The sequence below is a fragment of the Corylus avellana genome, chromosome ca6 (genome assembly GCF_901000735.1).
Source record: "Corylus avellana chromosome ca6, CavTom2PMs-1.0".
Taxonomy (NCBI): Eukaryota; Viridiplantae; Streptophyta; class Magnoliopsida; order Fagales; family Betulaceae; genus Corylus; species Corylus avellana.
Window position 1 is genome coordinate 1,762,672 of NC_081546.1, and position 14,620 is coordinate 1,777,291.

General features: G+C 35.4%; 2 protein-coding genes and 1 pseudogene across 2 annotated transcripts; all 3 read left to right on the forward strand.

Moving 5' to 3' along the window:
• The first annotated feature begins 997 nt into the window (after nucleotides 1-997).
• On the forward strand, nucleotides 998-3,382 carry LOC132185624 (cytochrome P450 CYP82D47-like). Its single transcript, XM_059599384.1, has 2 exons — nucleotides 998-1,969; nucleotides 2,635-3,382. Exons 1-2 carry the CDS (start codon nucleotides 1,025-1,027, stop codon nucleotides 3,271-3,273), a joined length of 1,584 nt encoding a protein of 527 aa, XP_059455367.1. The 5' UTR covers nucleotides 998-1,024; the 3' UTR covers nucleotides 3,274-3,382.
• Nucleotides 3,383-5,749: 2,367 nt separating this feature from the next.
• Nucleotides 5,750-7,830, forward strand: LOC132184424 (cytochrome P450 CYP82D47-like). Its single transcript, XM_059598052.1, has 2 exons — nucleotides 5,750-6,853; nucleotides 7,152-7,830. Exons 1-2 carry the CDS (start codon nucleotides 5,912-5,914, stop codon nucleotides 7,671-7,673), a joined length of 1,464 nt encoding a protein of 487 aa, XP_059454035.1. The 5' UTR covers nucleotides 5,750-5,911; the 3' UTR covers nucleotides 7,674-7,830.
• A 5,258-nt stretch (nucleotides 7,831-13,088) lies between these two features.
• LOC132184830 (cytochrome P450 CYP82D47-like) overlaps nucleotides 13,089-14,620 on the forward strand; it is a 4,020-nt pseudogene continuing 2,488 nt past the window's right edge.

The window sequence follows — 14,620 nt, forward strand, 5'->3', positions numbered from 1 at the left end:
GATTTTCCCACATCAAAGAAATGTAAACGGAGATTTTTCTTCCTAAGGAAAGTATTGCTGTCTAATTAATTATTTCTAATATTTAATTATTTATCAGTGATATACAATTATTTTGATGTTATTTCTCTTAATAAATTAAAGTGTTACGAAATTAAAATACACTTGAATACAAAAAAGATAGCTGGTTTGAGAGAGCTGCTCTCCTAATATTAACAACATAATACAAACATTAGCATTAATTGTTCTATTATCTTCTCTTCTGAAATTGGTAATGACTTGGTCAGATCCTCTGGCGCGGCTCCCAAACACTCCATTTCTTTCTCTCTCTCCAAAGTCTATGCGCCGGAATACGTACACTCTTAGAGTATTGGTAGTAGTTTTCTTTTAATTTTCTTTAAATTTAAGGCAAAAAAAATATTTTTTACTTATGAAAATATATTTTATAATAATTTTTCTTATCTTTTCGTATACAATTAAAATATTATTTATTTATAAAATATAAATTCTTTACCTACTCTAATTATTTTTCACAAAATTTTAATACAATCCTCAAATAAAAACAAAAAGACGAAAGAGGAGAGAGAAAAGAGAAATGTTTATAGTAAAATAATGTATAGGAAATTACTTTTGGTTCTTTACACATTGAAAAATATTGTAATAACCCTTAAAGATTGGTTAAATGTAAGGAATCTAATTATGTGAGTGGTTCTTTGTGATTTTTTTAAAATTTTTCTTAAATATAGAAAAAGGAATGACGTATAGGCCAGGACATCTGTTTTAGTTCTTTTATAATAAAAGAGGAGAAGCCGTCTAAAACTAGATCTCTTTTTTCAGCTGTGAGAAGAATTCCTATCAAAACTAAAAAATCACAAAACAACAAAAAACGAATGGAATAGTGGGCTCCATTTGTTGATTTCAGCAACCATGCATTGTGATAACATGGACTCATTCAAGCCAACATTAAAAACAATGCGTCTATAAAAGCTAAAGATATCCCCCTAAGGCTCCAATAATCTACGCTAAAATGGATTTTCTTTCACCTTACCCAAACTCTGCCATGGCAGGACTCCTTGCCGTTATTCTCTTTTCTTACTACCTTGTAAGGAGGTCCAGACCTGTTGGCTTGCCCAAAAAAGCACCTATTGCTGCGGGTGCATGGCCTATAATTGGTCACCTCCCTCTGTTGGGGGGAACAAAGCCTCCCCATCTAACGTTGGGAGCCATGGCTGAAAAGTACGGACCAATTTTTATTATCCAGCTTGGATCGCAACCTGCTTTGGTAATAAGCAGTTGCGAGATGGCCAAGGAGTGCTTCACCACCAACGACTTGGCAGTTTCCTCGCGGCCAAAGCTTGTAGCCGCCAAACACTTCGGCTATAACTTCGCCATGTTCGGGTTCGCGCCCTATGGTCCATATTGGCGTGAAATGCGTAAAATAGCCACCTTGGAGCTACTATCTAACCGCCGGCTTGAGCTTCTTTCCTACATTCGAGTCTCCGAAGTTGAGACCATCTTACAAGAGCTATACAAAGTGTGGACAAAGAAAAAGGAGTCAGGACAGATTTTGGTGGAGTTGAAGCAGTGGTTTGGGAACATGAGTCTCAACGTGATTCTTAGGATGGTGGCTGGAAAACGCTACTTTTCCACCACTGCAGTGGCTGATGAGAAGGAGTCGCGACGAATCCAAAAGTCAGTGAAGGAATTCTTTGATTATGTTGGGATGTTTGTGGTGTCGGATACCATTCCTTACCTTGGATGGCTTGATTTGGGTGGACATGAGAAGGCCATGAAGAAAGTTGCAAAAGAATTGGATGGTCTTCTTGGAGACTGGTTGGAAGAGCATAAGCGTAAGAGAGCTGCAGGTGAGGATAAAGAGGAGAAAGATTTCATGGACGTAATGCTTTCTGTTCTTGATGGCAAAGACGTTGCAGGTTATGACGCTGATGCTATCAACAAAGCCACATGTTTGGTACGTATTCCTTTTCCACTTCTTTGGTGCAACTGTATCTGTATATATATATATATGTGCCAGGACTAGAGCTTTTGCTTAATGGGCATCCTTGAACGGTTTAACATGAGTTCAAGGCAAGGTGGTCCAAAAAGCGATGCAAGCTGAAGCTAATCTTTCTTTGGCCTTTTTAATTTTATGAAAAACTTGTTTTGGATTGTTAATGAACTGAAACTAATTTTGATCATAAAATGAATTTCTCTATTTTCTATCCATTCAAATCAACATTTTTTTAAAAAGAAAATTTAGAGTAGATTTTTCTTTTTAAATTTTAATTATTATTTTCAAATTAACTAAGGGAAAATACATTTTTGCCCTTGGAATTATTACCCATTTTGAAATTTTGTCTCCAAACGTTAAAAAGTGAAACAAGGCCTCGCATAGTACCATTACATGTCAAATTAGACACTTTTAAAATTTTCTTTTCAAAATATCTTTAAGTTATAAAAACATAAAATAAAATAAAATAAAAATGACCATTTGAAAATAATAATTAAGGTGCTAATATGAAAAGTGCCATCCTTTTTGGTGTTTTTAATTTTTTTTTGGTTCAATTTTTTAATAAATAAGGAATATATGGATGCTCCAACGTCTCAAAATATTCTAACAATAATTGCACTTTGTAGAATATAATTGCAGGAGGCAATGACACCAGTACGGTTACCCTAACTTGGGCAATATCACTTTTGTTGAACAACCGCCGAGTGTTGAAAAAGGCACAAGAAGAGCTTGACGTCCATGTGGGCAAGGAAAGAGCTTTAAACGAGTCAGATATCAGTAAGCTAGTCTACCTCCAGGCCATCGTCAAAGAGACATTACGTTTATATCCAGCAGCACCTTTATCAGGACCGCGTGAATTCTCTGAGGATTGCATCATAGGTGGTTACCATGTCCCCAAAGGCACCCGACTGATCACAAACATTTGGAAAATTCATATAGATCCACGCATATGGTCGGATCCATTGGCTTTTGCACCGGAAAGATTTATCACCACCCACAAAGATGTTGATCTTAGGGGTAAAAGTTTTGAGTTAATTCCATTTGGAAGTGGAAGAAGAGTTTGCCCTGGAATATCTTTTGCGCTTCAAATGGTGCACTTAGCACTGGCTAGTTTCTTACACATGTATGACATCTCAACTCCTTCGAATGCAATGGTTGATATGACTGAAAGCCCTGGTCTAACGAACCTGAAAGCCACTCCACTTGAAGTCCTCATCTCACCGCGCCTACCTTCTAAGTTTTATGGATTAACGACGACCGTCTAATAGAGTTCATCTATATGCATAAGTACTATGATGATAGGATTTTCCTCATATTATGAATATGTATATTCTTAGAATAATAATAATAATAATAACAATTCCAATTTTTGTATGTGTGTTGTTATTAAACTAAGGAATATGAATAACTATTTTATTCTACACTCTTTTATTCCCAGTAGCTATTCATTTTTCAAAGGACTATACATTTCACGAACAAAACGAGACCTAAGGTAAGAGAAATGATTGGTGTCGATATTTTTTCTGTACTTTCTTCATCTCATTTTACAAATCAACCATTAGATTTGTTGACATATGTGAACCTCAAATAAATCAATGGTGAACCCTACAAATTTAATGATTGATCAATTAAATTTGTAAAAAAATATGAGAGGACAAAATACCAATAATTTTTCTCATGCACTAATTTCTTGTCTGGCTGCCCTCCAGTCAACATCGGGTGCTGTTTGAATGCATTGCATTGTTTCAATTTTAAATCCAGGTTGAAGCTGACTGATCAGTGTCCGTCCTTGACGTCTTATAGTGGTGCACATTCAACTTTTGGTGCACCACTATAAATTTTTTCAGGAAAATTGGGCACCACTACTATTAGTAGCGGTGCACAATTTTCTTGAAAAATTTTCTATAATGAAGAATTTGTTTGGTTAGTAACATTCTTTAATATTTTTAATCAACTTTTGTTCAACTCTGTTTTTAAATTTTGTCCAATCAAAATCTTGACTAGCTAGCTTAGCCATTGCCACCTACATCTTCATTATTGACTCGGAGCTACAATATTCTTTATTGTCCCACCATGAAGCAAGTATCAATTGTCAATTAATTAGACAATAGATTATGGATAAACCTGTTTGAAACGGAACCAAAATTCAATGATTTAATCGGGAAAATTTGAATTTTCTTTTTTTTTAAAAAAAAAAACTGCAACAGTACGAACCGTAAAGATCGATCTATATATCTTAATCCTAAGTAAGAATTGCTGGTTGGCCACGGGGAAATGCATTGATATATAAGACCCCACTTGCAGCAACAGTAAGGACAATTGTTCTCATCTTTAACGTTTCACATAAGTCGTGATCAGCAACAAATTCTCAAGATTTTTTCAAGAAAATTGTGCACCACTTTTTTATTTTTTATTTATTTATTTATTTTTTTTATGTTCCACGTCAAGTGTCTTATATGGTCATTTTCACAACTAAAAGCATTCTTAATTTTGTTACGAACATCAATAACTTTTTAAAAAGCACTTCAGCTATGCATTTACTAAATGCAGTATAAAAAAGATGATAAAAAATAATAATAATGTGTACTTCTCCTACATGTCTTTTTCTTGTCTTGTCTTGTCTTCGATCGAATAGATTTTGTTAGATCCAAGAAATGTAAAAGGAAACAATATGACTCAGATTTTTCTTCCGTCCATCAACATAAAAATTTTGTCTATTCCACAGTACGAAAGTATTGCTATCCAATTAATTACTTTTAATATTTAATTATTTATAAATGGTATGCAATTATTTTGAAGTTGTTTTTCTTAATAAATAAAAGTACTACAAAATTAAAACAAACTTGAATACAAATAAGATAGCTGGGTTGAGAGAGCTACTAGCTAGATCTCCTAACAACATTGTAGAAAAATTACGATTAATTGTTAGGGCTATGTTTGGCAAAGGAGTGGACCGAAAAGAAGACCCAAAAGATCTGAAACCCTATAAAATTTATTTCAAAATTAATCTCAACATTCTTATTTTTTATATCATTTTAATCATTTTTTATTATTATTTAAATAAAAAAAAATCACTACAAAATATTTTTTTTTTAATTTTTAATTTTATTTTTTCTTATAAAACATTCACTTTTTTCTTCGCATCAATTAAATATGGTTCAATTCTGATTTACAAAACTAATATTGTTCTCCTCCCTTCGGAAATTGTAATTACTTGGTCAGATTCTCAGGCACGGCTCCCAAACACTCCATTTCTCTCGCTTTCTCCAAAGTCTGTGCGGCGGAAAACAGACACTCTTTTTTTTTTTTTTTTTTTGTAACGTAAGAATACGTACTCTGTTATTAAAGAGCAAAAGACGTCTAAAAGTAGAGATTTATTGAGCTGGGAGAAGTATTCTAGCGAACTAAAACACCACAAAACAACAAAAAACGAATGAATATATATGGGCTCCATTCGTTGATTAATAAGAAAATCTACAAACCAGTAGGCAACAACCTGATCGTGATAACATGGACTCATCCAATCCAACCCAACATTAAAATTAATACCGAAAGTAGCTAAATATGTGTCTATAAAAGTTATAGATATCCCCCCAAGGCTCTAATTATATGAGCTCAAATGAATTTTCTTTCACCTTACCTAAACCCTGCCATGGCAAGAGTACTCTTATAAAAGAGGAGAAGGCGTCTACAACTATCGTAATTCTGCTGGGATAAGAATTCCTAGCAAACTACAAAACAACAAAAAATGAGCTCATTATAACATATGGACTCTTACAAGTCGATCAACATTAAAAATAATACCACAAAATATATCATAAATAGCTAAATATGTGTCTATAAAAGCTAATTCCAAGTTCCCATAGTTAAAGATATCCCCCTAAGGCTCTAATCAGAGCTAAAATGAATTTTCTCTCACCTTACTCAAACTCTGCCATAGCAGGACTCCTTGCCGTTATTCTCTTTTCCTACTACCTTGTAAGGAGGTCCAGAGTTGGCTTGCCCAAAAAAGCACCTATCGCTGCGGGTGCATGGCCAATAATTGGTCACCTCCCTCTTTTGGGAGGAACAAAGCCTCCCCACATAACGTTGGGAGCTATGGCTGAAAAGTACGGGCCAATTTTTACTATCCATCTTGGGTTGCAACGTGCTTTGGTAATAAGCAGTTGGGAGATGGCCAAGGAGTGCTTCACCACCAACGACTTGGCTGTTTCCTCGCGGCCCAAGCTTTTAGCCGCTAAACACTTCGGCTATAACTTCGCCATGTTTGGCTTCGCACCCTATGGTCCCTATTGGCGTGAAATGCGTAAAATAGCCAGCTTGGAGCTACTATCTAACCGTCGGCTTGAGCTTCTTTCCTACGTTCGAGTCTCCGAAGTTGAGACCACCTTACAAGAGCTATACAAAGTGTGGACAAAGAAAAAGGAGTCAGAGCAGATTTTGGTGGAGTTGAAGCAGTGGTTTGGGGACATGAGTCTCAACGTGATTCTTAGGATGGTATCTGGAAAGCGCTACTTTTCTACCACTGCAGTGGCTGATGAGGTGGAGTCGCGACGAATCCAAAAGTCAGTGAGGGAATTCTTTCATTATTTTGGGTTGTTTGTGGTGTCGGATACCATTCCTTACCTTGGATGGCTGGATTTGGGTGGACATGAGAAGGCCATGAAGAAAGCTGCAAAAGAATTGGATGGTTTTCTTGGAGAATGGTTGGAAGAGCATAAGAGTAAGAGAGCTGCAGGTGAGGCTAAAGGGGGTAAAGATTTCATGGACGTAATGCTTTCTGTTCTTGATGGCAAAGACGTTGCAGGTTATGACGCTGATGCGATCAACAAAGCCACATGTTTGGTATGTATTCCTTTTTCACTTCTTGGATGCAACTGTATGCTTTTGCTTAATGGGCATCCTTGAACGGCCTAACATGAGTTCAAGGCAAGGTGGTCCAAAAAGTGATGCAAGCTGAAGCTAATCTTGTTTTGGCTTGTTAATGAGCTGAAACTAATTTTGATCATAAAATGAATTTCTCTATTTTTTATCCATTCAAATCAATATTTTTTTTTTTTTCAAATGGTTATTTTTTTAAAAAAAATAAGGAATGTATATTCCAACATCTCAATATTCTAACAATAATTGCACTTTTTTGTAGAATATAATTGCAGGAGGCAATGACACTAGTACGATTACCCTAACTTGGGCAATATCGCTTTTGCTGAACAACCGCCGAGTGTTGAAAAAGGCACAAGAAGAGCTTAACGTTCATGTGGGCAAGGAAAGAGCTTTAAACGAGTCAGATATCAGTCAGCTGGTCTACCTCCAGGCCATTGCCAAAGAGACATTACGTTTATATCCACCAGCACCTCTATCAGGACCGCGTGAATTCTCTGAGGATTGCATCATAGGTGGTTACCATGTCCCCAAAGGCACCCGGCTGATAACAAACATTTGGAAAATCCATATAGATCCACGCATATGGTCAGATCCATTGGCTTTTGCACCGGAAAGATTTCTCACCACCCATAAAGATGTTGATCTTAGGGGTAAAAGTTTTGAGTTAATTCCGTTTGAAAGTGGAAGAAGAGTTTGCCCTGGAATATCTTTTGGGCTTCAAATGGTGCACTTAGCATTAGCTAGTTTCACTACAAAAAAACAATTTTTTTTTTCTGACTAGCGTTTTCTGACGTGGCGTTTCTGACGCGTGTTGATTGTCAGAAGTATAGGTGTCAGGAAAAAAAAATTTCTGACGTGTCAGTGGGTAGAACGTCAGAATTTTCTGATGTTTTGGTGTGTTACACGTCAGAATAATTTTCTGACGTGTTAAAATAAAAAACGTCAGAAATTTCCTGACGTGTCAATTTTGAGACGTCAGGAAATTAAAAAAATAATAATTTTTTTTTTAAAAAAATTTTTCTGGTATTTTTTTTTCCAATTAAAAAATAGATAAATAATAATTTTTTTTTTTTTTAATCTCTCTGCACGGCACAGCTCCCTCACGCAGAGAAATTCGAATTTCTCTGCAAATTTCTCTGCAGATCTTTTCTCCCCATGCCAGCTGCTTCTTTTCTCCTCTTTTTTTCTCTTCAATTCGTTTTTGATCTACTTCTTTTCTCCATGTTCTCCCTTTTCTCCATTTTCTCACTGTCTCTAGCTCTCTTCTTTTCTCCATTTACAAAAACCCAAACCGAAAAAGTCTTTCAAAAATCAAAAACCCAAACCTCAAAACCCAACAAAAATCTTCAAAAACCCAAAAAATTTTCTTATCTTATCTTCTTCTTGTTCTTGTTCTTCTTTTCTTCTCCTTTTATTTTTTTTTTCTTCTAGAAGAAAAGCAGATCTGCTTCTCTTCTTTCATTTTTCTTCTTCTTCTTTTGCTATTCTTCAATCTGCTGCTTGTCTTCTTTTTCTTCACATTTTCTTTTCTTCTTCCCCCAGAGAGGAGCTCCGTCCTGTGCAAATCAGAAGAGGGAGATTGAGAGAGGAGAGAGAGAGAGAGTGTGGGGAATAAATGAAGAGGCAAGAATAAAAAGAAAAAAAAAAGTGGGAAAATTTTTAAAATCCCGCCCAAGCAGAAAGTTTCCTGACGTGCTATGTGTGGCACGTCAGAAATTTCTGACGTGCCACACATGACACGTCAGAAAAAGTCTCCCAAAAAAAAAAAATTCTACATAATTATATATTAATTATATATCTATATATAATTATCTGTATATATATATAAATATGTACAGTTTTCTGACGTGCCACACATGACACGTCAGAAAAAGTCTCCCAAAAAAAAAAAATTCTACATAATTTTCTGACGTGTCCGTTGTAACACATCAAAAAATTTCTGACGTGTTACTATTCACACGTTAGAAAATTATTTTCTGACGTTTTAAAATTGAAACATCAGAAATTTTCTGACGTGGCAACAATTCTAGTACTGTAGCCACGTCAGAAAATGTCCTTTTTTTTTTGTAGTGTTTCTTACACATGTATGACATCTCAACTCCTTCGAATGCAACGGTTGATATGACCGAAAGCCCTGATCTAACGAACCTGAAAGCCACTCCACTTGAAGTCCTCATCACACCACGCCTACCTTCTAAGTTTTATGGATTAACGACGACCGTCTAATTAATAGAGTTCATCATGGATTATGGATATGCCTAATTAAGTACTATCATGATAGAATTTTTCTCATATTATGAATATGTATATTATTAGAATAATAATAATTGCATATTCTTGCAATCTCTTTATTATTAAGAAATATTTTATAATAATTACATGATACAATCTTTATATTATCAAGTAATTTCCTATAATTATGTAATAATTTTATTGCTAAAATAAGTTGTAATCTCGTCCATAAAGATGTAGATGCCTTATGCATGACTAGTAAATGAGATGGGGACAATAACATTAAGACTTGAAGATGAAATAAATATATTTAATGAAAATTCAAGGACCACCTTGCAAGGCTAAATATTCCTGGGTCATGAATTATGGTCAACAAACAGTAATATTTATCTTGACAATAAATTATATACCCCGAAAACCATCCTTGTTTCAGAGTCTATAAATTATATGCCCTTTGGTTGATCGTAATCGATTAGTTAACATGTTGGTTAACCGGAAAGTTAATCTATTTGACCCGATTCATAGATCTCTCGGTTCGAGAAATAAAAATACGGCCTCGAGTAGAGACCAAAGGTCTTGAGCGACCGATCTGGCAGAACGTTGTTCTGGGGGGGATAAATCTCCCCAAGTAGGATTTGAACCTACGACCAAATGATTTTTTATCGAATGACTATTCATTCTCCGGAAAGGATCAATTTAAACCCTCTAATGGTTTCTGAAGTTTTGTCTTTTTTATATTTATTTATTAGGGTAAACGTTCGATCTGGTGGATGGCACTTATCTCTTGTCTGGCAGCCTCGATCCAATCAACATTATTGGACGCTGGTTCAGTTTGCCACCCATTTATCTTAGCATGCACAGTGTATTGCATGCAAAGAACAACCGTTGCATCAAAAAGAAAAAGAAAAAAAGAAAATCTCCGTCAAATTAACATCAATGGCTGATAGGAAGAAAAATCTGAGTCATTGGCGGCTTTCCATTTCTGGGATCTATCCCTTAAGGAAAATATCTCTCCGAAGACAAAACAGGAAAAAGGTAGGGTAAGAATTTTGTATCATTAACGAAAAAGATAACGCGTCGGTCCGCGGTTGAAGTTGATTGAAAAATATCCTGATTGGAATTTGTTTTTTTCTTCGAGAAAAATCAAATTTCGACCATTACATTATTAAATTCTAGTGTGCTCCGATTACCAAAAATCACCCGATCGAGTAGCACGTGAAGCTGCCTTTATCAATCGAGTCGATGCTCGCATCATGGTGGGAGAATACAGATTGAATTTCCAAGTCAGCAATGATAATTTTAGTACTAGTGGACCTAAACGATCGATGTGGTTCGATTAATTGGCCGGTTCGCCCAGTGAAGACCACGTGGTCTTAGGAAATCTTTAAATGAAGAACAACAACATGCATTTTGGTAGAGATGAAGAGATGGTTTAATTGGGTCCATAGCCCTAAACGTTTCATTTAGGATGGTTGTAGGGAAGCGATTTGATGGGACTGCAACGTTCAAGGATGAGAATGAAGATAACGATCATTGGCGGAAGACAGTAAGAGATTTCTTTGAGTTGAGTGGTACGTTTGTGGTAGCAGATGCGCTTCCTTAATTACCTAAGGTGGTTGGACATGGGAGGATATATACGAGAGGGCCATGAGTTTTGCCCTTAGAAGCTCCGGACCTCTTTTGGATAAAGTAGGAAACTACAAGTATTGCAAACAATCCAGCTATGATTGTGCTTAGATTTGGTATTTGCAGGAAATCCATTGTTCGTAGCTGATCACTTTGTCTTGAGTTGTTGAAGGCCCCTAGTTTAATTCACATATATACTAGTATACAATTGCTTGGTTCAATTTTACATCATTTAAAAATATTTTAAATAAAGTAATACCATGTATATATGCCGTAAAATATAAATAGTTAAATGCAATAAAACAAAACTATGACCATTATCTGTCTTTTAGTTTTTTTTTTGTATATATGGGGCACGATTTTAGTAATGCTAGCTACCATTTATTTTTGAGAAAATTACAGTTTTTTCCCTTAAAGTTGACAGCGTTTTTCAATTCGAATATCAAAGTTTCAATTTTTGCAATCCATCCCCATAAAGTTTCATTTTTTTAAAAAAAAAAAATTTGACCAATTAATATCATCTCAAAATTCTCATATTTCCAGTAATTAATTTTTATTTTTTATAAATAAATTAAAAAAAAAAACAAAAAAACAAATTTGGAGGGTGCAAAAATGGCCAGATGGCCATAGCTATTAGCTACCCCGAATTTTTTTTTTTTTTTTTATTTTATAAAAAATTAAAAAAAAAAAAAAAAATTAGGGGCAATATAGAAAGTTTTGGATACAATTGGTCAAATTGCAAAAGTTTGAAACTTTGGGAGGTGAATTGCGAAAATTAAAACTTTGGTATTCGAATTGAAAGATACTGTCAACTTTGGGGGCGTATACAATAATTTCCCCTTTATTTTTTTAGAAATACTACATGTATTTTTATGTATTAATGTGAAACGATGCATGGAAGGCATGTTAATTATAGAGGATTTGGTTAATTAAGTTCATCTCATGTTAATTAATTACCTAAGTAAGACCTGCTGGTTGGCCACGGGGAAATGCATTGATGAGACCCCACATGAAGCAACAGTAAGGACAATTGTTCTCGTATTTTCAGTTTAAGAATGGGCTAAAAAAAAGTCGTATATTATTTCTCCCAAAATCAATTTTTAGCATTTTTATTTTTTACATTATATTAATAATTTTTTATTATTATTTAAATAAAAAAATTACTACAAAATAATTTTTTTTCTTACAAAAACATTCTTTTTTTTTACATCAATCAAATCTGCTACAATTCATTGGATTTGCGTGTGTTATCTGTTAACATTATCCTCAATCTATACTGTTGGATCGAGCATTTGACCATCTCATCTGAAAATTAATTGGTGTCCAATGAGGGAAGCCAAATCATTTTATGGCATTCGAAATCGCACTCCACAAGGTCTGTTTTAAGGGCCGTCCAAGTGAGCAGAGCGGCAATGTTGCACCTCAACAATCCCTCCCTCAACATGACACTCTCGCGACTCGAACTCATGACCCTGGCTCTGATACCATTTGTTGGATCGGGCCTTTGGCCATTTCATCTTAAAATCAATTGGTATCAAGTGAGAAAAGCCAAATCATTTTATGGCATTCGAAATCACACTTCCCAAGGCATGTTCTAAGAACCATTCAAGTGAGTAGAATGACAATATTACACCTCAGCATATACTAAGCCATTACGTCGTGATTAGCAACAATTTTTCCAGAAAACTGCAATAGACGCCGAGGACTAGTTGATTAGCGAGAATTTTTCAAGAAAAGTGTGCACCACTGTCGTTAGACGTCAAGGGCACTGGGCACTCACGAATTTAATTGTAGGTTTATAAAACAATTCTCCTACGTACCTTTTTCTTGTATTGTCTTGTCTTCGGATAGATTTTCTCGATCAGATCAAAGAAATGTAAACGGGGATTTTTCTTCTTATCTAATGAAAGAATTGTCGTCTAATTAATTGTTTCTGTTATTTAATTATTTATCAGTGATATACAATTATTTTGAAGTTATTTCTCTTAATAAATAAAAGTGCTATGATGAAATTAAAACACGTACACTTGAATACAAAGAAGAAATTAGGATTAATTGTTCTATTATCTTCTCTTCGGAAATTGGTAATGACTTGGTCAGATTCTCTGGCGCGGCTCCCAAATACTCCATTTCTCTCTCTCTCCAAAGTCTATTCGGCGGAATACGTACAGTCGATCTTACTTACCAAAGATGAGAAGCCGTCTAAAAATAGATCTCTTTATTCAGCTGTAGAAAAAACCACAAAACAACAAAAAAACGAATGGAATAGTGAGCTTCATTTGTTGATTTCAGTAACCATGCCTTGTGATAACTTGGACTCATCCAAGCCAACATTAAAAATAATGCGTCTATAAAAGCTATAGATATCCCCCTAAGGCTCCCCACTCCAATTATATGATCGATCAGTTCAAAATGGATTTTCTTTCACATTATTTGAACTCTGCCATGGCAGGACTCCTTGCCATTATTCTCTTTTCCTACTACCTTATAAGGAGGTCCAGATCAGTTGGCTTGCCCAAAAAAGCACCTATCGCGGCGGGTGCATGGCCTATAATTGGTCACCTTCCTCTATTGGGGGGAATAAAGCCTCCCCATCTAACGTTGGGAGCCATGGCTGAAAAGTACGGACCAATTTTTAATATCAAGCTTGGGTTGCAACATGCTTTGGTAATAAGCAGTTGGGAGATGGCCAAGGAGTGCTTCACCACCAACGACTTGGCTGTTTCCTCGAGGCCTAAGCTTGTAGCCGCCAAGCACTTGGGCTATAACTTCGCCATATTTGGCTTCGCGCCCTATGGTCCCTATTGGCGTGAAATGCGTAAAATAGCCAGCTTGGAGCTACTATCTAACCGTCGGCTTGAGCTTCTTTCCTACGTTCGAGTCTCCGAAGTTGAGACCACCTTACAAGAGCTATACAAAGTGTGGACAAAGAAAAAGGAGTCAGGGCAAATTTTGGTGGAGTTGAAGCAGTGGTTTGGGGACATGAGTCTCAACGTGATTCTTAGGATGGTAGCTGGAAAGCGCTACTTTTCAACCAGTGCAGTGGCCGATGAGGAGGAGTCGCGACGAATCCAAAAGTCAGTGCGGGAATTCTTTCATTATATTGGGATGTTTGTGGTGTCGGATACCATTCCTTACCTTGGATGGCTGGATTTGGGTGGACATGAGAAGGCCATGAAGAAAGTTGCAAAAGAATTGGATGGTCTTCTTGGAGAATGGTTGGAAGAGCATAAGCGTAAGAGAGCTTCAGGTGAGGATCATAAAGAGGAGAAAGATTTCATGGACGTAATGCTTTCTGTTCTTGATGGCAAAGACGTTGCAGGTTATGACGCTGATGCTATCAACAAAGCCACATGTTTGGTACGTATTCCTTTTCATTCCTTTTTCACTTCTTAATTAATGGGTGCAACTTGTTTAACATGTTTTGGCCTTTTATTTAATTTTATGTTAATGAGCTGAAACTAATTTTGATCACAAAATGAATTTCTCTATTTTCGATCCATTAAAATCAACATTTTCAAAAAAAAAAAAAAAAAAAAAAATTAAGAGTAGATTTTTATTTCTAAATTTTAATTATTATTTTCAAATTAACTAAGGGAAATAATATATTTAGCCCCCTTCAAATACTTCCATTTTTTTCAATTACATCTCCAAACTTAAAAAAAGTGGCATCAATGCCCCCACATATTACCATTGCGTGTCAATTAGACACTTTTACATTTTTCTTCTCAAAATATCTTCAAGTTATTAAGAAAAATATAAAAATAATAATTAAGGTGCTAATATGAAAAGGGCCATCCCTTTTTGGAGTTTTCATTTTTTTTATAATTTTATTTTTTTCAAATGGTTATTTTAAAAAATAAAATAAAA

Excerpts from the sequence above, each read along its gene's own strand:
- LOC132185624 (XM_059599384.1), top strand. The coding sequence starts at position 1,025 with ATGGATTTTCTTTCACCTTACCCAAACTCTGCCATGGCAGGACTCCTT. Across the intron at positions 1,970-2,634 it reads TCAACAAAGCCACATGTTTG|AATATAATTGCAGGAGGCAA; the intron begins GTACGTATTCCT and ends TGCACTTTGTAG.
- LOC132184424 (XM_059598052.1), top strand. The coding sequence starts at position 5,912 with ATGAATTTTCTCTCACCTTACTCAAACTCTGCCATAGCAGGACTCCTT. Across the intron at positions 6,854-7,151 it reads TCAACAAAGCCACATGTTTG|AATATAATTGCAGGAGGCAA; the intron begins GTATGTATTCCT and ends ACTTTTTTGTAG.